General features: G+C 40.2%; 1 protein-coding gene across 1 annotated transcript in view; it reads left to right on the top strand.

The window, feature by feature from the left end:
- nlgn3a (neuroligin 3a) overlaps positions 1-23,917 on the top strand; it is a 593,492-nt gene that overhangs the window by 107,720 nt on the left and 461,855 nt on the right. The window contains 1 exon segment of the mRNA XM_034181354.1: positions 15,404-16,111. Within this exon segment, the coding sequence (XP_034037245.1) occupies positions 15,640-16,111 (472 nt within the window). The 5' untranslated portion in view covers positions 15,404-15,639.

Below are 23,917 nucleotides of genomic sequence, written 5' to 3'. Positions count from 1 at the left end.
TGTGTGTGTGTGTGTGTGTGTGTGTGTGTGTGTGTGTGTGTGTGTGTGTGTGTGTGTGCGCGCACGCACGCATGGCTTCAATCATGATGAAACCGGGGAGAGCTGACATTTGCTGTTTGGTATGCTTATGTATTTTGGATCAAGAATGAATGCTGCTGAAACACTTGATAGGACAAATATTTTTTGATGAATTAGCAATTTTAGCTAAGCAGTAAACAATGGGCATTGTGCTGCAATGCACCATGGGAGTTTGGGGTTTTGAATGTTGTTATTGTGGTTCATGTTAATTTATCAGTGTTTTTAGTGTTATTGATTTATTGTGTTTTGTTTTGTTTTTTGTAGTTCAAGTGGTTTAGTCAGTTTACTTTAAGTGTTATGTTGCTGTTACCATGAGTGACTTATGTGTTATGCTCCCAGTACCATAAGTGAAAAGTGGAGTGCTTTTAATGTCTTCCACCACACACACGTTTGTCAAATTAAAAACACCTGATTATAGTAGAATGCAGAAAAGACAAAAAGCTCTGAGTGTGTGCAATTTTGATCATGCATAAATTGGGGAGAGCTGACATTTGCCGTTTGGTATGTTTATGTATTTTGGGTCAAGGATCAACATCACCAAAACCGAATGTTGATAAGACTAATATTTTTTAGAGAAGCTACATATATTAGCTAGTAACACTGAACAATGGACATTGATATTTACATTCTGGACTCACACACCAATCCAACAGTTGGAGGTAAATCATCTATATATTGAAAGCATGAGTGCGAGCGTGCATGATTTTAATTTGTAAGTTCAGTGTAAGTACATAATATAATTGTAAATATGTTAAAATTACATGGATGACACAAGAAAGTGAAAACATGTATTTCCATTGTTGTCCATCTAAAAATCAAATGACAAAATACAAGTAAAATAAAATCATAATAATAACATTGATAATAATGATGATATTATAATCATAATAATAATAGTAATAATGTGTATATGATAACAAGAAAGTAAACAATTTCTAAATACATTAAAACAGTAAATAAACATTAAAAATTACATAATTAACAGGCAATAAAATGGTTGTGGTCTTCTTCTATAAACTGTTGAGGTCTAAGGTTCTAAAAAACATTCTGGCTTCACACCCCATTCCAACTCGTTGTAGAAACTTTGCACAATTTACTACCACCCTTGAAAAATGGCAGCTACCTATTTTACAGTATGAATACTACCAATCTAGAACCCATGGATCCTTACGGGCAATGCGCTAGTTTTACTTATATTATTCTTAAAGATTTGTAGCAGCATGCCATTATATATATTGCTTTTGGGACATTAAATGTGTGCATTTGTGCAATAGTTTTTCCTATGAAACAGTATTCATTTAAAAAAGGAGTTACAGAATGAAAAGAAGCGGAAATAGCCTCCAAAATTAATGATATGGCCATGAATGATTATCTATCAGCATAGCATGCAGTTTGTATAGTTTGAAATAAATAATTCAAAATGTATAGAACAAAGTCACACAATTTGATTTGCTGTGGATACAAATTAATGAAGCGCTCTTGTATGTTTTGCCTTTGCAAAACTTTGGAGCCATGTTATCAAGGTGATCGAAATTAGAGACAAAAACCACTTTGTGGAGAGAACAGATCTCACACTGCACTGTGGGAGCTCAGATAATGAGCTTGCCATGTGCAAAGCCTTAATGTGTTTACATATGGCTAGATTAGAGATGGACCCAATACTTGCCCCTGTGGTTTCTCAAAGATTCCCTGCGGGCTACTTGAGTGATTAGCTACTTTGAGATTTGTTTTTTCAGTAGAAGTGTCTGCAGAGGATCAATAAGACGATGAACTGTTGTGGGAAGTTTCTCTATTTATCACTGTTAAATGCCAGTTCCTCGTTTATTTTCTATCTAGTAGAGTCAAGAAAGTTTGATTTATGTAGCTGTACCACTGCATATTTTTCACTTGTATTCACTGGCTCTGCAGGTTTTTGTTATTTTCTGCTTGATGGGGCTTGGTAGGGCTTGATTATTGTGTGGTTTGGTGACAGAGTTCGAATTAAATGTACAAATGTGCATTTTTAAGTAAATTGAAGCGCATGCTAGATAAGTGTTATCAGACTCAACTCTGATATGGGGTGGGCTTTAAACAATGATTAACTGATTCCATAACTACCGCTGCGTGATGGAAACTGGCAACTCCTGAAAAATTAAACAAAACATCAACATAGTTTGGTGTCTCTACTCTGTATTTGTGGTAAGTTGTCTCAATTCTAGTTTCCGCATTTGACATCATTCCACAAAATAGCAGTTTACACAGTAAACAATATCCATCACATCATGGCCAAACCAATCAAATAGTTTGAGAGGGTGAAACATTACCACATTGCCTTTTTGCTCTTCTTTTTCTTCAAGTGAGTGGCGCACGTGACTTTTTCTCCATTTATGCATTAAAGGAGTTGAAGTTGAAAATGATGGAATTCAAAGTTATGACTGGCTGTTGCCAGTTTTGTTTTGTTTTGTTTTTTCTCATTGGAATAACGGCCATAGCAGATCTTTGGCCATAATACCAATGATTAAATAAATAAATAAAACTGAGTCCAGTCTGTTTGAGGTTTCTTCCAATAATCAAAAACACCCAAGTTGGTTTTCCCTCACCGCTGTTGTCAGTGTGCTTGCTCTGGGATTTAGTGAGGTTAGACCTTACCCTTGTGGAATATATCGGGTGACTTATAGCGATATAAATAAACTGAAGTGAGTTGAAACTGAATTGGGCATAAACCTGCAGTAAATGTTGCAAGTTTTTGTTTGGTAACTCGGAGTTCTGACTGTGATGCCTTCAAGGTTTTACAAGAAGCCCCTAGGGCTTGTCATGGATGGGGCTTGTCATCATTATCAATCAGTTTCGACATTTGTTTCATATGATTTAAATCACATTTTAAAAAGGCTGCTGAAAAGGATTTATGGGTATCACAAGGCCGCTGGCAGTAGAGCGCTAAACTAACTTTTAAACTACATTTTCCCAAACTTTAAAATTGTGTGGCATCAGTACATTTTTTATTACTGACAACATATACTACTGGTGTCCTGTCCAGGGTGTACCCGGCCTCACACCCTTGGACTGCTGGGACAGGCCCACCTCTGGGGGTGGCTTGAGCTGGATTTCAAGACACCGATTTGAATAAATGGACTGCATTTTAATATAGCACTTTTCCATCTGCATTATAATTTCAAAGTGCTTTACAATGATGCCTCGCATTCACCCATTCACACAGACAGACACACTCACACACCAATGTCAGGGTGCTGCCATGCAAGGCGCTCACTACACAGCAGGAGCAACTAGAGGATAAAGGACCTTGCCCAAGGCCCCTTAGCAATTTTCCAGTGCAGTTGGGTTTTGAGCCGAGGATCCTCTGAGCTGATGCCCAGTGCTTCAAACCAATGGGATTTGCTAAGGTCTGAAAACAAATGTTGCTAGAGTCTGGCTACCTTGAGGATCATGCCATCAAATGTACTTACTATGGTCATACGTCCACAGTGTCCTCTCCACTGTGTGGCCTCAACAGTGAGGACAGCAAACAACCTTCTTTTTCTGTGGCACCTTCTCACCAAGACAATCCACAAGGTTCGTTCCCTTCCATGTGTCACACACATCCATACTGTCAGATCCAGATCCACACACACACATGCTCTCACATCCAGAGCCAGGAAATTCTTACCAAATTATTTGGTGAAACTGCAAAGAATTTGGCTTCAGCCACACTGAAATTAAACAAGTGTGTAGGATGAGCCAGAATTGAAAAACAGCTCTGAACACTATCTGGCTACAAAGCATTTTGTATTGAATGTAACTCAAGCCGGATTGCCAAACCTAGTCTGAATCTACACCTCAGGGCCTATATAGGACGTCACTTTCCCTTATGGCCCCTTCACATATAACACGATTGAGGCCGAATGGTGCACGAAGGAAGATTCAAATGCCACTCATGAAAATTCAGAGCTGCCTCGAACACCCCGTACAGCAGTCGCCACATCCATTCGGGCACAGCACATGCACTCTACATTTGTGTGTCGCTCGCACTGGAAACCCATTCAAATGGCAGGTTAGAGGAGGTCACACTGACATCTGATCGTGCTCGCGTCATTCGCACAGCATCTCAAACGCATGGTGGACAAATTGTGCCACAGTTGAGGGGTTGTACGAAATCAGTAGCTGTAGAAATGTGCATGTGCCAGCCATGATTTTTAATTTTATTTAAGCTTTATTTAACCAGGTTAGTCCCATTGAGATCGACACCTCTTTTGCAAGGGAGACCTGGACAGTTACAAAGTTTCCAGTCCATCTAACCTGCATGTCTTTAGATGTGAGAGGAAATCGGAGCACCCAGAGGAAACCCACACAAACACGGGGAGAACATGCAAACTCCACACAGAAAGTCCACAGATGGGAATCAAACCCATGACCTTGTTGCTGTGAGGCAACAGTGCTAAGCACTAAACCACTGTGCTGCCCGTTTTGGCGTGACACACCGCACATTTTCATCGTCATTTCACTTTTGATACATCTGAACGTTAGCGTGGAGATGGGCGTAGGCCACGTTTTTGTGCGTATGCAGCCTTTGTACATGAGGCCCCTGGAATCTATCTTGAAACACTCTCCCAAACGCATCTCTCCATGTTTGTCTGCCCACCTGGAGGCTAATGGCACTCAGGGGCGGTGCTGATCCTTCAGTAGGGAGAAAGGGTGGATGCATGTGGCTCAGCAGGCATCCGCAACGTCGGTGCTGCCATTCCGTACCCGCCCCACCCACTCACACTCCCACCATACACCGCTGTGCTTCTTTGAAAAAATTATGTCAGCATCTCTGCAGTGATTAGCAGTCAGAATGTGCCGCGCCTTTGTCCTTGATTTAATGCCAAATCTCCTAAGTAATAATGACTGCACAGGCTTTGTGTGTGAAGAAAAGCAGCGGAAGAGTGGACCCTCATCCCTCACTGTTAAAGCAGCATTGGTTCTGAACAGGAATTTCACAAAGCTTTGCTTTCGGTTTTGACATTTCGAGTGTTGAAATGAATAAATGTTGTTTCAGAAACACACCAACATCCTTGACTTGGTACCGCGTGCCGCTGTGCACCAAGCCCCTGCTGCTTATAGAAAGAACACGCCTGGGAGAGAGTCGCACACGTGTGTACGTTCATTATTGATTTGTGCCGTGTTTAAATCCATGTTTGCCTGGTTGAAATAAGCATGTGCTACCAGACAATTTGCAGACACGTTCCTACATTATTGACACGCGGACGGCAGGGAGCATTACTATCGCGACGTGAGCTGTGCTCGAGACCGAGCCTCTGCAGAGTGGTGGCGTTCTGCAGCACAAATGGAAGGTGAAGCACTAAATTAAGTTTTTGCAGTCGCCTCTCACATTTTAATGAGTTCAGCCGAGGTAACAGGATGGGTACATGGGTTTCTGTCTCCTGTGCTCTGTCTTGTTGCCTGTCTCTTATCGTTTTTTTTTTTTCCTCATAATGGCACATAATGTAGCAGCACATGAAGCATTTGTAATCGGTGATTACATTCTCTCAGGTCAGGATAGCTCACTTTATTTGAAGTTTGATGTTCCAGAGGACTAATGCAACTTTGTGAACACTTTTGTTGCGCACTAGCTGCTATAATAACAGAAACGAGAGAGTCACACAAGCTTCATCTACCCAGAACTCTTTTTGGTTCCTTTTTTTGTCAGAGTCCATTCAGCCTCTCTCTAAGGGATGTCGGGATGTAGGAGTACATTTGGCTGTGTGCTCAGACTTTTATTGCGATGCAGAGATCTCCCCGCTGTAGGAGAACAAAGAGTCTTCTGCAGTTTGTCGACATGTCTGTAGACTTGGACTAAAATCAGGAGGAATAAAGACTACATACTCACTTCTAAAAATAAGATCTGTATGACAAATAGAGATCAGAGGAGCCGAATTTAACCTATCAGATTAATCAGGAAGAGGAAGAGGACGTATAACAGCATGTACTTGGTGGAACAGCATCTTGCATTTAGGGCTAATGACCTCACAGAGAGTCAGCAAAGCAACCACCCCCACCCTACCTCCATCACCGCAGTTGTATTTATTAGCGGCTGCAAGGCCGCAGTGATGAGACGATCAATATTTCTGGGATGATGAGGGTGAACTCGCGCAATATCTCTTTCTCCCTCTTGCTGCTCCTCTCTTGGCACCACTTCAGCAGGTAGAGAGATCAAAGCGGAGAAGACCTCTGAGATGCTGTTGGAAGGGAGACTGATGAAGTCTTCTCTGCCGTGTGTCCTCTAAACACACACACTCCATCACACTGTCCCATGTCCTTGCTGTGTTCTGATTGAAACGGTTGACCTGGTGTATTTTAGCTCAAATGAAATAAATTGTTATCATGCTTATTTTTGATGCCACTGGAGCCTGAAGCTGAGGAAAATGTTTCTTTTCCTACCAAATATTCAGTTGAGGCTATATACATATATGTTGGCTAAAAACATTTCAAACTGTTTTCTCAAATTCTCCTCATTTCATGTTGTAATGGTTTGACAAAAGGATACCAATGCAGAGAACCACAACGATGGAAAGTAAAAGCAGGTTTATCATCCCGCAGGCAAAAAATATTACAGTTTTGAGCAGCAGACAAACAGGATGGTCAGAAACAGGCTGAGGTTAGGCACACAGGTGATCTGTCCAACAGGTAACAATCTTAAACAGGTGAACAATGGAGGGTATTCATACCAAGTGATCAATTAGAATGGCAGGCAAAAGCCAGGAATATGGGACAGCACCAAAGGTCAGTAACAGGACTCAAAAACACTGGAAAAAAGCACTGGGAATAGTAATGCAAGAGAACCAGACAAACCTACACAATCTGGCAGTGAAGGAATGCTCTAATTGCAACTAACCTGGCAATCAAATAACCAGACATGGAAGTGTGGAAACAGCTGAACCCAGTTGACCGTAAACAGGAAGTTAAGCTACATGAAATGAACATGGAAGAAACATGAAAGTAAGAGTGCCAGAGAATAGTTGCCATGTGAGAAAATTAGCCAGATAACTCATAGAATAATAATTAAACGGGAAATACCAGGGCGTTAGAACCTGACAGTGGTGGGCACAGTTCCGTTAATCTGATAACCAATAATTATTGAAGATAACGTTTTCATTATTGGATTATCTTTTCAGATAATTTTGAAAACCATTATCAGGCTAATTATCTTCCGATAAATTTTTGTCTGATAATTTTTAGACCGTTAACGTGGTAAACAAAGGTGAACAGATGTGTAGTTCTACCCTCTGCAACAGAGGAGAACTGCTTCTAGAAGAAACCGCTCTATCCTCTGCAAGCAAAGGAGAACTGGTCACCAAAGAAAAAAAAAAAAAGCTAATTTATTTTAACCCTATACTGATACACTGACAATATCACCCAAGTCATCCAGAGGCATACATTTTTAACTTATGGTTCAAATTTTAACCAAACGTATTTCGGACAAGGTATTTCAATTAATGTTATGTCTGAAGTTTTATAAAGTGAAAATATCAGATATATGTTTTAGTTTAAAAGTAATGCACTAATTTTTAAGGTTTTAGTGTGGGCATGCTGTGTCCAGGTGCATTATGGGTATAGGATAATCTCAGTACGTTCACGACATGAAAAATGCATTTGAGACACTCTGATCAGGGTCCACGGATAACAGCATTAAACTCTAGTGCCTAAAACTCTTGTGAATATATTCTCTGGGTTTATAGACGTTGTTATTGTGTTTGCGTTTATGAAGTTCCACGCATCTTAAACGTAGCAAGTAGCAACACAGATTATATGGAATTTTGTTTTGGCAAGTTTTCAAGGTCTCTACTGCCATCTACTGGCCAGTAGTGTTCATGGCAGTATTCTAACTGAAGCTGGGCTGATATTTTCAATCACTGTACTCGGTTCCAGCTCAAACTGTACCACAGAACTGCATGGTGTAAAAGTTCAGAGCACACGATTTATGTTCTCACACACATTGTACATTCAAAAACCACACGTCGGACTCGTGTTTCCAGAAGCAAAACGTAAACAGAAGCTCTTTTTCAAACTTAATTTACAAAAACTCTCGATGGGAGACATCAAAGTTTAAAAAAAAAAAAAAACGTTATAAGACAGGTCTGTGGTGTTTGCACAGGCACAGTGCAAGAGGTTGGACGCTTGTAGCGCTTCAGCAGCAGGATACCCTCACTACGGCCAACCAGAATATCAAACAGGTTTGATTTTCATCTGACCATACGATCGCCGATCAAAAGGTGGTCATGAGATGTTAAACGCAGCTCGTTACTCCATGTATACTAACCGATGCAGGACGCACGATTAACCTGAAACTCTGTGCAATCCAAAAAATTCTTGCATGAATGAAAAATCAGCTGAAAAAGGGCCAAAATTCACACTGGCACCAGTAGATCATGGCAGTGTTCTATTTATTTTGACACCGGTTATATCAGACGATTATCTAATTACAACGTGGCTTTTTTTTTTTTTGAAAATGACTTTTTTTTACCAAATAAAAAATGGCATATTTTACAAAAGCACATTTATCTGTAAACACCAACACACAACACACGTCACATTAACTTGTTGGTTTACATAGAATGAATCAACCAATCAGTGTTAGCGGAGGCACATTTTACCCAGAATGCCATCTGTCTGTGTTTGTTACAAAACTTCAGAATTAGTGCATTATTCAACATTAAAAGATATACGAGGTCTGTGAGAAAAGTATCGTACCTTTTTATTTTTTTCAAAAACTATATGGATTTGATTCATATGTTTTTGGGACATGCCTATCTCGGCTTTCAATGCTTACCAGCCCAGTGAGTATAAGAGAAATTGTGGAGAGCTGGGCATGTCCCAACTTGTCCCCTGGCACTCCGAAACGGAGGTGTTTGTCTCGCTCGATCAGCGAATCGGTCCTGACGCGCGAAGCCTCCGCGCAGCTTTCCATGACAAAATCTCTTGTTAAAAGTGAAATCTGCCGGAAAATGGCTGATGTCCAGCTCTTGTGATAACCAGAGAAATTGCTCACGACGGTCCCAGCTCCACACAGCCATCCGTTTAGAAATGATGTGGTGTTTTCTGCCTCTTGATGGCGGCTCGCCGTGCGCCATTGTGGGGCGTCCTTAAAGCTGTAGTAACAGTCCTTATTCTCTGTGAAGCCCGTAAAATTTTCACTGAAAGCCAGATGAATTTTTCGAATGGTTCCCAGCTGCTTGTCTCTAACAGTTTCTGAAAAAATTCTGATGGAAAAAAAAGCCCAAATCATTCCGCCATTTCCTGACAATGAAAATCCGATGAGGTGGCTGGACCACTCCTCCCACAAGGCGTGCTCACAGGCGAATGACGCAACCAACAGGCATGGAAAAACTCAGGCATACGCACGAAGGTTCAAGCATGTCTGACGTAAAAACATATGAATCAAATCCATATAGTTTTTGAAAAAAATAAAAAGGTCCGTTACTTTTCTCACAGACCTCGTATGTTATATCTTAAGCTTCTGGGGAAAACCTGGTCTTGTTAGTAGAGACGGCATCCATCCCACTTTGGATGGAGCAGCTCTCATTTCTAGAAATCTGGCCAATTTTATTAAACCCTCCAAACCGTGACTACCCAGGGTTGGGACCAGGAAGCAGAGTTGTAGTCTTACACACCTCTCTGCAGCTTCTCTCCCCCTGTCATCCCCCCAATACCCCATCACCGTAGAGACGGTGCCTGCTCCCAGACCACCAACAACCAGTAAAAATCTATTTAAGCATAAAAATTCAAAAAGAAAAAATAATATAGCACCTTCAACTGCACCACAGACTAAAACAGTTAAATGTGGTCTATTAAACATTAGGTCTCTCTCTTCTAAGTCCCTGTTAGTAAATGATATAATAATTGATCAACATATTGATTTATTCTGCCTTACAGAAACCTGGTTACAGCAGGATGAATATGTTAGTTTAAATGAGTCAGCACCCCCGAGTCACACTAACTGTCAGAATGCTCGTAACACGGGCCGAGGGGGAGGATATCCACTCCAGCTTATTAATTAATCAAAAACCCAGACAGAGCTTTAATTCATTTGAAAGCTTGACTCTTAGTCTTGTCCATCCAAATTGGAAGTCCCAAAAACCAGTTTTATTTGTTGTTATCTATCGTCCACCTGGTTGTTACTGTGAGTTTCTCTGAATTTTCAGACCTTTTGTTTGACTTAGTGCTTAGCTCAGATAAGATAATTATAGTGGGCGATTTTAATATCCACATAGATGCTGAGAATGACAGCCTCAACACTGCATTTAATCTATTATTAGACTCAATTGGCTTTGCTCAAAATGTAAATGAGTCCACCCACCACTTTAATCATACTTTAGATCTTGTTTTGTTTTATGGTATGGAAATTGAAGACTTAACAGTATTCCCTGAAAACCTCCTTCTGTCTGATCATTTCTTAATAACATTTACATTTACTTTAATGGACTACCCAGCAGTGGGGAATAAGTTTCATTACAGTAGAAGTCTTTCAGAAAGCGCTGTAACTAGGTTTAAGGATATGATTCCTTCTTTGTTATGTTCTCCAATGCCATATACCAACACAGTGCAGAGTAGCTACCTAAACTCTGTAAGTGAGATAGAGTATCTCGTCAATAGTTTTACATCCTCATTGAAGACAACTTTGGATGCTGTAGCTCCTCTGAAAAGGAGAGCTTTAAATCAGAAGTGCCTGACTCCGTGGTATAACTCACAAACTCGCAGCTTAAAGCAGATAACCTGTAAGTTGGAGAGGAAATGGCATCTCACTAATTTAGAAGATCTTCAATTAGCCTGGAAAAGAGTCTGTTGCTCTATAAAAAAGCCCTCCGTAAAGCTAGGACATCTTACTACTTATCACTAATTGAAGAAAATAAGAACAACCCCAGGTTTCTTTTCAGCACTGTAGCCAGGCTGACAAAGAGTCAGAGCTCTATTGAGCTGAGTATTCCTTTAACTTTAACTAGTAATGACTTCATGACTTTCTTTGCTAATAAAATTTTAACTATTAGAGAAAAAATTACTCATAACCATCCCAAAGACATATCGTTATCTTTGGCTGCTTTCAGTAATGCTGGTATTTGGTTAGACTCTTTCTCTCCGATTGTTCTGTCTGAGTTATTTTCATTAGTCACTTCCTCCAAACCATCAACATGTCTATTAGGCCCCATTCCTACCAGGCTGCTCAAGGAAGCCCTACCATTAATTAATGCTTTTAAGGTGGCAGTAATTAAACCATTACTTAAAAAGCCATCACTTGACCCAGCTATCTTAGCTAATTATAGGCCAATCTCCAACCTTCCTTTTCTCTCAAAAATTCTTGAAAGGGTAGTTGTAAAACAGCTAACTGATCATCTGCAGAGGAATGGTCTATTTGAAGAGTTTCAGTCAGGTTTCAGAATTCATCATAGTACAGAAACAGCATTAGTGAAGGTTACAAATGATCTTCTTATGGCCTCAGACAGTGGACTCATCTCTGTGCTTGTCCTGTTAGACCTCAGTGCTGCTTTTAATACTGTTGACCATAAAATTTTATTATAGAGATTAGAACATGCCATAGGTATTAAAGGCACTGCGCTGCGGTGGTTTGAATCATATTTATCTAATAGATTACAGTTTGTTCATGTAAATGGGGAATCTTCTTCACAGACTAAGGTTAATTATGGAGTTCCACAAGGTTCTGTGCTAGGACCAATTTTATTCACTTTATACATGCTTCCCTTAGGCAGTATTATTAGAAAGCATTGCTTAAATTTTCATTGTTACGCACATGATACCCAGCTTTATCTATCCATGAAGCCAGAGGACACACACCAATTAGTTAAACTGCATGAATGTCTTACAGACATAAAGACATGGATGACCTCTAATTTCCTGCTTTTAAATTCAGATAAAACTGAAGTTAATTCAAAATGCTGCAGCTAGAGTACTGACGGGGACTAGAAGGAGAGAGCATATTTCACCCATATTGGCCTCTCTTCATTGGCTTCCTGTTAATTCTAGTGTAGAATTTAAAATTCTTCTTCTTACTTATAAGGTTTTGAATAATCAGGTCCCATCTTATCTTAGGGACCTCTTAGTACCATATCACCCCAATAGAGCGCTTCGCTCTCAGACTGCAGGCTTACTTGTAGTTGCTAGGGTTTTTAAGAGTAGAATGGGAGGCAGAGCCTTCAGCTTTCAGGCTCCTGTCCTGTGGAACCAGCTCCCAATTCGGATCAGGGAGACAGACACCCTCTCTACTTTTAAGATTAGGCTTAAAACTTTCCTTTTTGCTAAAGCTTATAGTTAGGGCTGGATCAGGTGACCCTGAACCATCCCTTAGTTATGCTGCTATAGACTTAGACTGCTGCGGGGTTCTCATGATGCATTGAGTGTTTCTTTCTCTTTTTGCTCTGTATGCACCACTCTGCATTTAATCATTAGTGATTGATCTCTGCTGTCTTCCACAGCATGTCTTTTTCCTGATTCTCTCCCCTCAGCCCCAACCAGTCCCAGCAGAAGACTGCCCCTCCCTGAGCCTGGTTCTGCTGGAGGTTTCTTCCTGTTAAAAGGGAGTTTTTCCTTCCCACTGTCGCCAAGTGCTTGCTCACAGGGGGTCATTTTGATCGTTGGGGTTTTTCTGCAATTATTGTATGGCTTTTGCCTCACAATATAAAGCGCCTCGGGGCAACTGTTGTTGTGATTTGGCGCTATATAAATAAAATTGTTTTGATTTGATTTGATATCTTAACTTTGCACAAATGACAGAATTGACATTAATGGAGCTATTCTATCAGTATTCATTTTATTTATACACCAAACCATAACTCAGTACTGCTTTATTTTCCAAGACCTCGGCCTGATGGCAGCATTTTGATAGAGTAGAGAGTTGAGCTTTGTGGCTCCTCTCTGTTGTTTCTGTGCTGGAAGCCATGTAGTAAACTGGAGCTTCCAGCAGGGGGCAGGATGCTCAAAGACAGAAGTGCTGACTCATTGTTTGGGTCTGTTGTCGCTCTTGATGCTTCCAAAAGCGATTGTGGTGTTAAAACTCAAAATCAGCTTGTTAGTAGTTGCAAGTGTACTGGAGACAATACTGGAATTTATCGGTTATCTGTAACTTCCGATACATTTTTGGGTGGTTTTTCGTTTTAGCTTTATCGAAGATAACTTTTCAGTTATCTGATTATCTGTTATCAAAGTTAATTTTTGGTTATCCATGCCCACCACTGGAACCTGAAGACCAAAACGTAACCCATGACACGTTAGCAAGCAATACAGGTGCTAAGTCAGTAAGAATGTCTATATCCGTACAAAGTAATTCAAAAATAAAAGTTACACATTTCAGCTGGTCAGAATTTCAGTCTGTCAGTGGTTCACATAGACCAAGATGAATGCATCTGAAACAGTAGGGAATCTATACATTAATAGTGAAGTGGCCTCTGTGTATGTGTGTAACCTTAATCATGGAGAAACTGGGGAGAGCTGACATTTGCCGTTTGGTATGCTTATGTATTTTGATTCCATGCCAGTACAGGGATCAAATTTGTGCAAGTATTAAGGTGCGTACCCTCTAATGACACACATTGGCATGACTAATTGCGCAGCAGTGCGGAGCCAAAATTTATGCAAGTGTCAAGGTGTCTCTATGCTGTCGGCTGTATAAGCATAACAGTAGGAAACAGAATGTGGCCTTTTGACCTCTTCGAATAGGTCAAGATTAGCCATCTTTGAAATTGTCCAAGTTATGTGTCTCAAGAATGTTCCCTGTAAATTTGAAGACCCTATGCGGTACACAGACAGACGGACTGATGGACGGAAGCAAGACCTTTGCAATACCCAATGGCCATATTTTGGCCTCAGGTAAAACTGAAACAATAAAATGACAAACTGATCAAAACGTACAATAAACACCTTAATACTTTTTGGAGACAGCACAAGTTTGATAGTTTTAGTGCAATCATATACAACACTTTTGATGGACTGATTCCAACCCTGTACCGAATATTTTATTTATTTAGTTATTTATTTAAGGAAAATGCTTAAACTTGGCAACTATTTAATTTCCCAGACCAAGACTGATGATTTTGCTAGTGTAGGAAAAGACCAAAAAGAAATAACTTATTTTTAAAAGTAAAATATCAATACAATTTTTATGTATTCATATTTATTCATAAATATACAACATTGCTGTAGTTCATATAATTTTTTCAAGATACTGAAATAATGCCTGTAGGGTATTCTGCTACTGCTAAATCGAACCTGTTGAGCAGGCTAAAGTCTTTTCCAGCACTTTAACACCTTTTCTAATGCTGTGCCACTTCCAGCAGTGCTTAGGTTTTAGTCTCTAAATTGGACATGGCTGTTTTTTTTTTCTTCATGTATTATCACTTAGTTGCTGCTCTGTGCGATTCCCAAGCAGACAAGTCTACCATGTCTACCATGCACATTTCCATTTAGGCAAGTATCAGGGAAGGTGTGCTCCTCTACGCAGTTTCCAAAATGCATGTGTTTTCGATATAAAGTGGCTTCCTTGTACAGCTATGCACGTGGCTTCTACCAGCCGGCCACTGATCCATGACGACGGCAGATGGGAATAGCAGCCTAGAGATAACAGCACCTCCACCATCATCAGGATTGCTTTTTCTCAGTGGTTAGAGGCTCTCCAACAACTGCTGATGCATTATAAATCATTTACGCAGTCATTTTGAAATGCAATATCCTCTCTAAATGCTGGCTTTTCTTTTCTATTGTTGTTGGAATGAACAGTGTGGCGGGTACAGAAGGCTGAGGGGATCCTAAGCCACAGAAATTGAAAATTGATCAGGTGGCATGGGGAGGTGTTGTAGCTGGTGCCGCGGATCACCTCGGGTCTGTTGATTAGCATTTCCAGGGTGGTTGCTGTGAGCGCACGTATTGCATGTAGCTACTTTCTCCCCTGCCCTCTGTTCTGTTTATCCTCAGAGTTGTCATGATAAATGTGTGGCGTGGCTCATGTTGCCATGTTTTCCTGTAAATATTGCAGTTTCTTAACCAGAAATGCAGACTTTTGGATTTGAAAGACAGGACACTTATCAACTGACAGCAGATGTCATTTGAATTCCAATTGTCCAATTAACATTATTAGGGACATCTTGACAACTTGCCTAACAGTTAATTGCAGTATCAAGTCAAAGGCATGCTCTTGATGATGTGGATTGATGGCAGTGCTAAGAGCTCTGTCATGTTTATGTGAGCTGTTTCATTTCATGACAGGAAAGGACTCCACTAGTCAATAAAAATGACTGACTAAAAATAGGAGCAAACTGGTGGGCTGTCAGGGAAGCGTCATTAATTTTCCTGTCCTCTCTTCTTGCAGCACAGGATAGAAGATTTGACGAGCCAAAAGAGGACAGTGAATAAGGACCTCACCGCAGAGAGGAGCCACATAACAAGAACTGCTCTTCTTCATCTTCTACACCGTCGGATTCTGGTATCTCAGCTGATGACAATCCCTCAGGTGGCTGAGTGAAGCTGCGGGAGGCCTCTGTCTGCTGAGGGGGGCGCCTCAGCGCCGACGCCAGTCACTTGCAGTCGCGCTCCATCACGACAAACATGTGGTTTTCATCAAGGAGATGTTGCCCCCCCTCACGGAACTGCCACAGTGCCCACCGCCGCACTAATTTCAGTGCATCCTTGTGGGTGTTGAGCTTTTGCTGGTGCTTCATGCCCGTCAGAGGGCAGAACTACCACCCGACTGTCAACACGCAGTACGGGAAACTGCGAGGGGTGAGGGTGCCACTTCCTAGTGAGATCCTAGGGCCTGTGGATCAGTATCTTGGCGTGCCGTACGCTGCATCCCCGGTGGGAGAAAAACGCTTCATGCCCCCCGAACCTCCTTCCTCCTGGTCAGGGATCAAGAATGCCACCCACTTTGCTCCCGTCTGTCCCCAAAATATTCACAACGCCGTGCCAGAGATTATGATGCCAATATGGTTCACCTTCAACCTGGATATAGTCGCCACATATATACAGGATCAAAATGAGGATTGTCTCTATCTAAACATCTACGTACCAACCGAGGATGGTGAGTGCGGCGTGTTGACAGGATAAAAGCAAACCTTCCTTCTTCTGTCTCCTTCTCTCTCTTTGCCTTTTCTCTAAAACTTTGTGCCCTCTTTGTGTTTGGCGCGGAGCATGACCTGTTGTCTGGCGCATGCTGTGTCTGTGTCCATCATCTCAACCTCCCATCTTGACTTGATCTCTGCGTAGCCTTTTCATCAACTCTCCCCTTCCATGCCACTGTTAGAGGTTCCTCTTTTGATGACTAAATGAGTTGTCAGTATAACAGAATGATAATTTAAAAAAGTCTCATTGTACAAAGGAATAGATTGGAATAACATGGTGCACCTTCCCTCCCTCACTGTCTTGACTGTTCTGGGGAATTTAGTGATTAGTAGCCTGCTTCATAAGTGAATGATCTGCTGTAGGGTTGGTGAAATATTCTACCTGGTTCACGAGAGGCCTGTGGCATCAGCCTGACCTATGTAAGACCCTTTACTCTCCTTGCAAAATGCATAAAAAAAAAAACAAGTTTTCTGCAGCATGCTTTTGTGCACAAGTCAAAAAACAAATTGAGCTTGTGGCAGAAAGTTTAATATCTTCACCTTGAAGGAGACCCACACGGGGAAATTGGTTTAAAATATTAAGTGCTGTCATGAGAAACAATCAGATTTGAATTCAAAGTGGGAAACTTTGATTGTGTCCGTTGTGTGTGGCTGTAATGGGTCTTAAATAGAAGTGCATGTGAATATGGGCTTCCTGTGTCCCAGGATGCAGCAAATTCATTCCACCATTTTGGAATATTTCTGCAGCAGCACCCCAATTTACCTTCTCAACAGGTCCTCTGTCTTTCTTGTTTTGTTGATGGAGAGGGACGGGGTGGTGGGGGGGTGAGTGGGGGTCTGACTCAGTCTGAGTTGTTGCATGTCACGTGCGATCTTTTTTTGCAGAGCTCTCTGTTATTTTGTAGTTTTTCCATTCATTTTACAGTCAAAAGAATATCCAAGGAATGTGCCAGGAAACCCAACAAGAAAATGTGTAGAAAAGGAGGTATGTAAAAGGAGAAAAAACAAACAAACATAAGCACAAACAAACAAATAAAGAAAAAAAAGCACACATGGAATGAAAGAGAAGAGTTGAAAGCGAGAGGAGAGTGATGGTACGTCTGGTCCAAAGCTGCCAGTGTCGCCGCCTATGTGCCCCTAAATCTTTTAAGTGGGATGACCGTGGGACCTGTGACTAAGATCAGCCTTCACCTGTGAGAGAGAGCAACACGAGTGTGATGTGCACACGGCAGTGCACGTGCTCCACAGCACTGTACAAATGCTTTAATGGCAAAAGAATATTGATCAAAATATATTTTCCTCTTTGTCAGTTGGCCAACAAAAAATCAAGTTTGTAATGTCCAACAATCATTCTTACAACATCTAAGCATCAAATTTCTTTTTCTTTCTTTCTTTCTTTCTTTCTTTCTTTCTTTCTTTCTTTCTTTCTTTCTTTCTTTCTTTCTTTCTTTCTTTCTTTCATCAGTTCAATCATCAGTTGTTCAAATGTCAGTCATCAATGAAGTAGGAAAATAAATATTTTTGGGCTTTTAAAAAATTATTTTATGATGACCCACTGATAAAGGGGGAAAAAGATACATCAACTGCAGTACTGTATAAAAGTTGAAGACATAACAGAATTTCATGAAAATATTTATTTATTTATTTATTTTTCAAGCTGTTTAACAGAAAGCCAGATCTGGAACGTCCAAATAGTAATTTTCCATCAATAACCAAATGCATTATATATTTTTTAAATAGTCTCTTTATTATTGAATGATAATCAATAACTACTGTCTTGTCACATGCCAGGTGTCCCCCTCCCCCACCCCCAAAGGTGTCTACAGAAAATGTAATTTGGGATTTGTTTTGATTTCATAAAAGACATCATTAAGTGACAAGGCGTATTTACAATAATGAGCAAAAGAATATACGTTTCACTTGGAACTACAAAGCTATAATCATTCAATAATAAAATGACTGTGGATGTCAATAATGCAAACTGATTCTATTATCAAGTGCACTGAAAATAATTGTGGTACAGGTGAAAAGTGACCACACATTTACATATTAATATTTATTTGCTTAGTATTTTAATAGATTTAATGTGTCAAAAATGTTTTTACAGTGTTGTGCGTCTGTCAATTGCAGTGGTCGACGGGGGCCACAAGAATTGAAAATAAATCAACACAAGCAAATGCAGAAAACAAATTTAAAAAAAGACGCATTAAAACAACAGATAGCTGCATTTCAAAAAATGTCTTGGAGATTGGAAAAACGCTTGCAAACAACACAAACAAATATAGGCAACAGCATATATGCATATGCAACATGATTTGATAGCATGTCTGCTGCAAATTCTAACAGACAAAGAAAACCCCATGCAAATAACCACAAAACACAGAGTGGTTCAGAACACAGTGGTATCTGCCCAGAGGACTCTATTAATGAACCATTCTATTTTTGTCAGTACTAGGCAAAACAACCAACTGGTTGGATATCAATGTAGTGAGTGTGCAATATAGTGAAAAAAAGAATTAAGAATAAAAGTAATCAAAGTCAACTTTAGTTCGGAATATGCAATATCCTATAATGCATTGAACAGTCCGTTAAAAAAAACTCCTTTGGGCAGAAACCTCTTGTGTTGTGTTGTGATTGTGAACCACTCTTTGCATCGTGGCAACACATCTTTATTTGTATGTGCTTTGAGTGAATTTAAAGCAGACACATTATTAAATAAAATTGTTGCACATGCTGTCGGTGATGTTTGTGTTCTCTGTGTTTGCAAATGCCGTCCACATCTGCCAGGCATTTTTGTGCAACAACCTATTGTTGAATTGATACAGGTGTTTGTATTTGTAACTGTTTTCTGCATTTACTTATGTTGTCTTAATGTAAGCTGAGATAAAATTAAAAAAAACTAGCCCTATAATAAAGAATTGAACATTGTTTAACAATTGAGTGTCTGATAAACATTTGTGTCCCCCCCCCCCCCCCCAAAAAAAAATTACTATGTGGCATTGTATTTTGAAAAAGTTGAAAATCAGCTAACTGTGTATTAAATCAGAAGCTAGAGTGCTTTGAACCAATCTGAAGAACAAATGCGAAAACCTGTTACAATGCAAGGAACAAACACAAAACCAGAAATAGTACATGTATATGTTATTATTAATGAATGAATGAATAAATGTATTTATTTTTTGTTTGTTTCGAAACATAAATAATGGCAACCAGATTTAACAAAAAAACTTTTTTGTCATTCTTTTATTCCAAACTAAAATCTTTTTTGCTTCCACTAACTTGGTCCTGAGTTCACTTCCTGTTTTCCTCTGAACAAAATTTAAGAGAAATTTAGCAGCAGCAGGTAATTAATATACAAATAATGAATGTTTGAGTTCAATGGTATGAATATTTCGTGAGGTGAAAGATGGAATGTTCCATTTAACAAGGCAAAGGCGATGAATAGAACATTCCAGCTTTCACCGAATTAAATATTTGTTCCACTGAAAGAATGTAAAAGCATTCATTATTTGTTTTATACAACAGCCAAAATAGATCATTGTTATTTGATATTATATTTATGTCTAAACAACAGAAAAGTGTCTTACATTTTGGTGTTCGTCTCTGGTGCTTTGACATCAACAGCCCAACACAAACTTTAAATAGGAATCCAAAACTGGTCTCAGTGAACTTAGAAAAATAGATGTAGTCCGTGATACTTAGAAAACAAAACAAAACAAAAAAAGACTGTGTACTTCCTCAGTCCAGCAAAAAATTGTAAAATTTGTCCGGGTTTTCATCCTAACAGCTCTTCATGCCTCCAGACGACTTATGGTGTAATGGATTTTTTTTTTGGGGGGGGGGGGGGGGGGGGTTACAAGAATTCGCACCATCAATTAGCTTGCTCAAATCATCGTCCGTCAGCAAAACAGACTCTACCATGTTTAGCTAAATGCCGCCCCCACTAGTGTATGTGTGGGCGTGGTTCACAGCCTGCAAAGGTACAAAACATATGGAACCAAATTTGCGCGCTAAATACAATGTAACACAAATGGGATGAATAATCCATGTCACATGACATACTAAGCACCAATCAAATGACAAGGATCCACTCAGCCATTATATAAAGTAAAATGTGTTATGTTCTCCCTGTTCCCAGAGGTAAGAATTGTGCTATGTACCTTATGCATGTTTATTTCAGATATAAACGTCCTCAATGTTTGATGAAGAGGCTAACATATAAAGAGAACTAATGTTGGAAATAGCTAGCTAGCTCCAGTTACGCTAAACAGTATGCCCAGCATAGCCTAGCTTGTTAACTATGGTATTAGCAATAGACTATGGAGTAAAATATAAACTATATCAAAAGGTATTTTTATAACTTCTGAAACATGCATATTGTTATGTAATACAGACTCAAATTGAGTCTTATTAACCGGTATTCCATTTGTTTGTATCCACTTCAGGAATGACCATTTTAAGGGCCCCTTCACACATAGCACGAATAAGTAGGAATCAGAGCATGAATGAGCGAACCTCAAAAACACTGAGCTGACGTCAGAAGGGACACATGGTCGGGCAGGCATGAATGATCCCACTGTGTTTCGTGCATGTGTGTGCACGAAACACAGTGTGAACAGCTGGAGCGTGTGGACCCATATTGTGCGCTGATGTGAAGATGAAAAAAAAAACAGCTGGAGCGTGTGGAACCACATCACGCTGCTGATGTGGAGATAAAGAAAATATAAACTACACACAATATAAAAAAACACCGTAATGTTCAATATTTAATCCCTCTTAGCGACAAAGCGGACAAAGCAACTGCGATCCCTCTGTGCCTCTGTATATGATCCATGGTCATAAATATACAGTCATGAAATGACAAGAATGAAGCAGTGCGCTCTCATTATGTCTTATTATGCCCAGCCGGGTATATAAATAATTAATACAATCACCAGATACTGATAGATTATATATTGGTGTATAATTACTGAAAATCACTGGATTGATATAAATAATAAATAAAAGGGGACCCAATACTGAACCCTGTGGTTAAATAAACATGGTGAAATAAAAAATAAATGCCACTCACAGGATTCGAACCTGCAATTTACAAAAGCTCCGATTAACAGATGGAAACTTTACCACTGCGCAACAATCACTGTCTTATAACAGGAGCGTAAAATGCCTAAAATCAACAAGAAGATGAACATATTTTTTAAAAAAGAGAAATTAAACGATGTATAGAAAAGGAAGCTTTCATTGTCTTCAGTTACAATGAAAAAACCATCGTAATAACTGACAAAACTTGGTTACAGTATATTTTTGGTGATATGTGACTGAAAGTGGCATATTTGTCACACTGTTGGCTTGTCATATAGTCCTGTGGCACGCCACTCACAGGACACACGTGTCCTGTTAGACAGACATTCTAATCGCCTGCTGCATGTCCACGTGATCTGACGGTCTGTTTCACTGACCGCTTGTCAATGTGTGTACTGTGCACGTGCGCCAACCCATTACAAAAGTGATATATGTTTTATGTACAACCCGAGTTCCATTGAAGTTGGGACATTGTGTAAAATGTAAATAAAAACAGAATACAATGATTTGCAAATTCTCTTCAACCTATATTCAGTTGAATACACCACAAAGACAAGATATTTAATGTTCAAAGTGATAGACTTTTTTGTTTTTGTGCAAATATTGCTCATTTTGAAATGGATGCCTGCAACATGTTTAAAAAAGTTGCGACAGGGCAACAAAAGACTGGGAAAGTTGATTAATGCTCAAAGAAAACCTATTTGGAAACAGGTGAGTGTCATGAATGGGTATAAAAGGAGCATCCCCAAAAGGCTCAGCTGTTCACAAGCAAAGATGGGGTGAGGATCACCACTTTGTGAACAACTGCATGAAAAAAATAGTCTAACAGTTTAAGAACAATGTTTCTCAACATTCAATTGCAAGGAATTTAGGGATTCTATCATTTACAGTCCATCATATAATCAGAACATTCAGAGAATGCAATGAAAATGACGGAACACTGGAGCAGCGCTACTGCATCAAATTTTGCCAGAAACTGGGCGACAGCCAGGTGGAAACCATTCGGAAGATTCAGACGGCTTTCGGTGACAAAGCTATGGGCATCACACAGATTAAGGAGCGGTACAACCGGTTTAAAGTAGACCTGCATTGAAATAAATGTGGTCAGATTTCAGAAAGAAATAGCTGATATGTATTTATAAGACCCTTGTGAATGCAGTAAAGTAAATCTGTAAGCCCAAATTTGTAATTCAGCGGAGAAATCTTCGTTTAAAAATGACAAATTTGCAGCTAAAATTTAGCCCTCTGTGAAAACAGTTTGTACAGCCGTATCATTTCCATGACGTCAGGGACAAGACGACGTGCTCCCGCCTTCAGTCCGATCCCGCATTGAAATTGATTTTATCTGTTAGTAATGTTACTTATACACGTCCTGGTTTCAACATCCAAAAGTAAGCTGCAATGAATATGAGATACAGATCTGTGTGCTCAGATCAGCAACGACATCGACAGCGGGCACCGTTCTTCCTCTCCCGCTCTCTGCCTCCGTTGCGCTTATTAAGTTTGCAGGCTCGTTAACGAGCTTGTTAACCGCCGACGCGGGCCTTTCACACCGCCCGTGTCTGCTTTGCAGCCGCCGGCATCACCTCTCTGTCTACTGAATGGAGCTGCAGCACACTTGGCACAAGTCCTGAGATTACGCTCGCTGTTTTAATGCGAAGCGGCCGGTACACCTGTTGCTGCAAGGACAGACTTCTTGCGGCAAAATCCACAGCACCGCACGTCTCGGCAATCGGAGCCCCAGAGCTCCATGGATGCTGAGAGAGGTTTATATATTTTTAATGACTGGGATTCTTTGCGGGTCTCGCCTCCATATCCCGCGATGGTACCGGAGATGAAAGACAGTAGATTTTCATTGCGACACCACTCAATCAAACGGGCGTATGAAAAAGTCCCCCAAAATAATTTTCAAGCACAAATAAAAGAAATGTGTACTCACCAAACATGCCACAAGACAATATGAAGTTTTAAAAAAAGTAGATCCTTCCGTATAAGACAAGAAAAAGGTGCAGATGCAAACTGACGTAAATCCAAAAATTATAATTGGCGCAATGCATGCACGTCTTCTCTGTGACGTCTCGGCAGCGTCCATGATGAGAGGGACAATTTGCGGAGGGCTAAATGTTAGCTGTAAATTTGTCATTTTCAAATGAAGATTTCTCCGTTGAATGACAGATCTGGGCTTGCAGATTTACTTTACTACATTCAGAAGGATCTCATGTGTAAATGTAAGTCATTTTTTGTTCAAAAAATCTGACTGCATTTTTTTCAATGCACAACGGTGGAGAGCGAGCCACGCTCCGGTCGGCCATCAACATGCCGAAATGACCAGGTCATTTCCAAAGTGAACGCTGTGGTGATGCGGGACCGTCATGTGACTATCCGAAAATTGTGGAAGAGGTGGACATCAAATCAAATCAATTTTATTTATATAGCGCCAAATCACAACAAACAGTTGCCCCAAGGCGCTTTATATTGTAAGGCAAGGCCATACAATAATTACGGAAAAACCCCAACGGTCAAAACGACCCCCTGTGAGCAAGCACTTGGCGACAGTGGGAAGGAAAAACTCCCTTTTAACAGGAAGAAACCTCCAGCAGAACCAGGCTCAGGGAGGGGCAGTCTTCTGCTGGGACTGGTTGGGGCTGAGGGAGAGAACCAGGAAAAAGACATGCTGTGGAGGG

The sequence above is a fragment of the Thalassophryne amazonica genome, chromosome 11 (assembly GCF_902500255.1).
Source record: "Thalassophryne amazonica chromosome 11, fThaAma1.1, whole genome shotgun sequence".
Taxonomy (NCBI): Eukaryota; Metazoa; Chordata; class Actinopteri; order Batrachoidiformes; family Batrachoididae; genus Thalassophryne; species Thalassophryne amazonica.
Note: the sequence above shows the minus strand (reverse complement) of the source record. Positions and strands in the feature narration are given on the sequence as shown.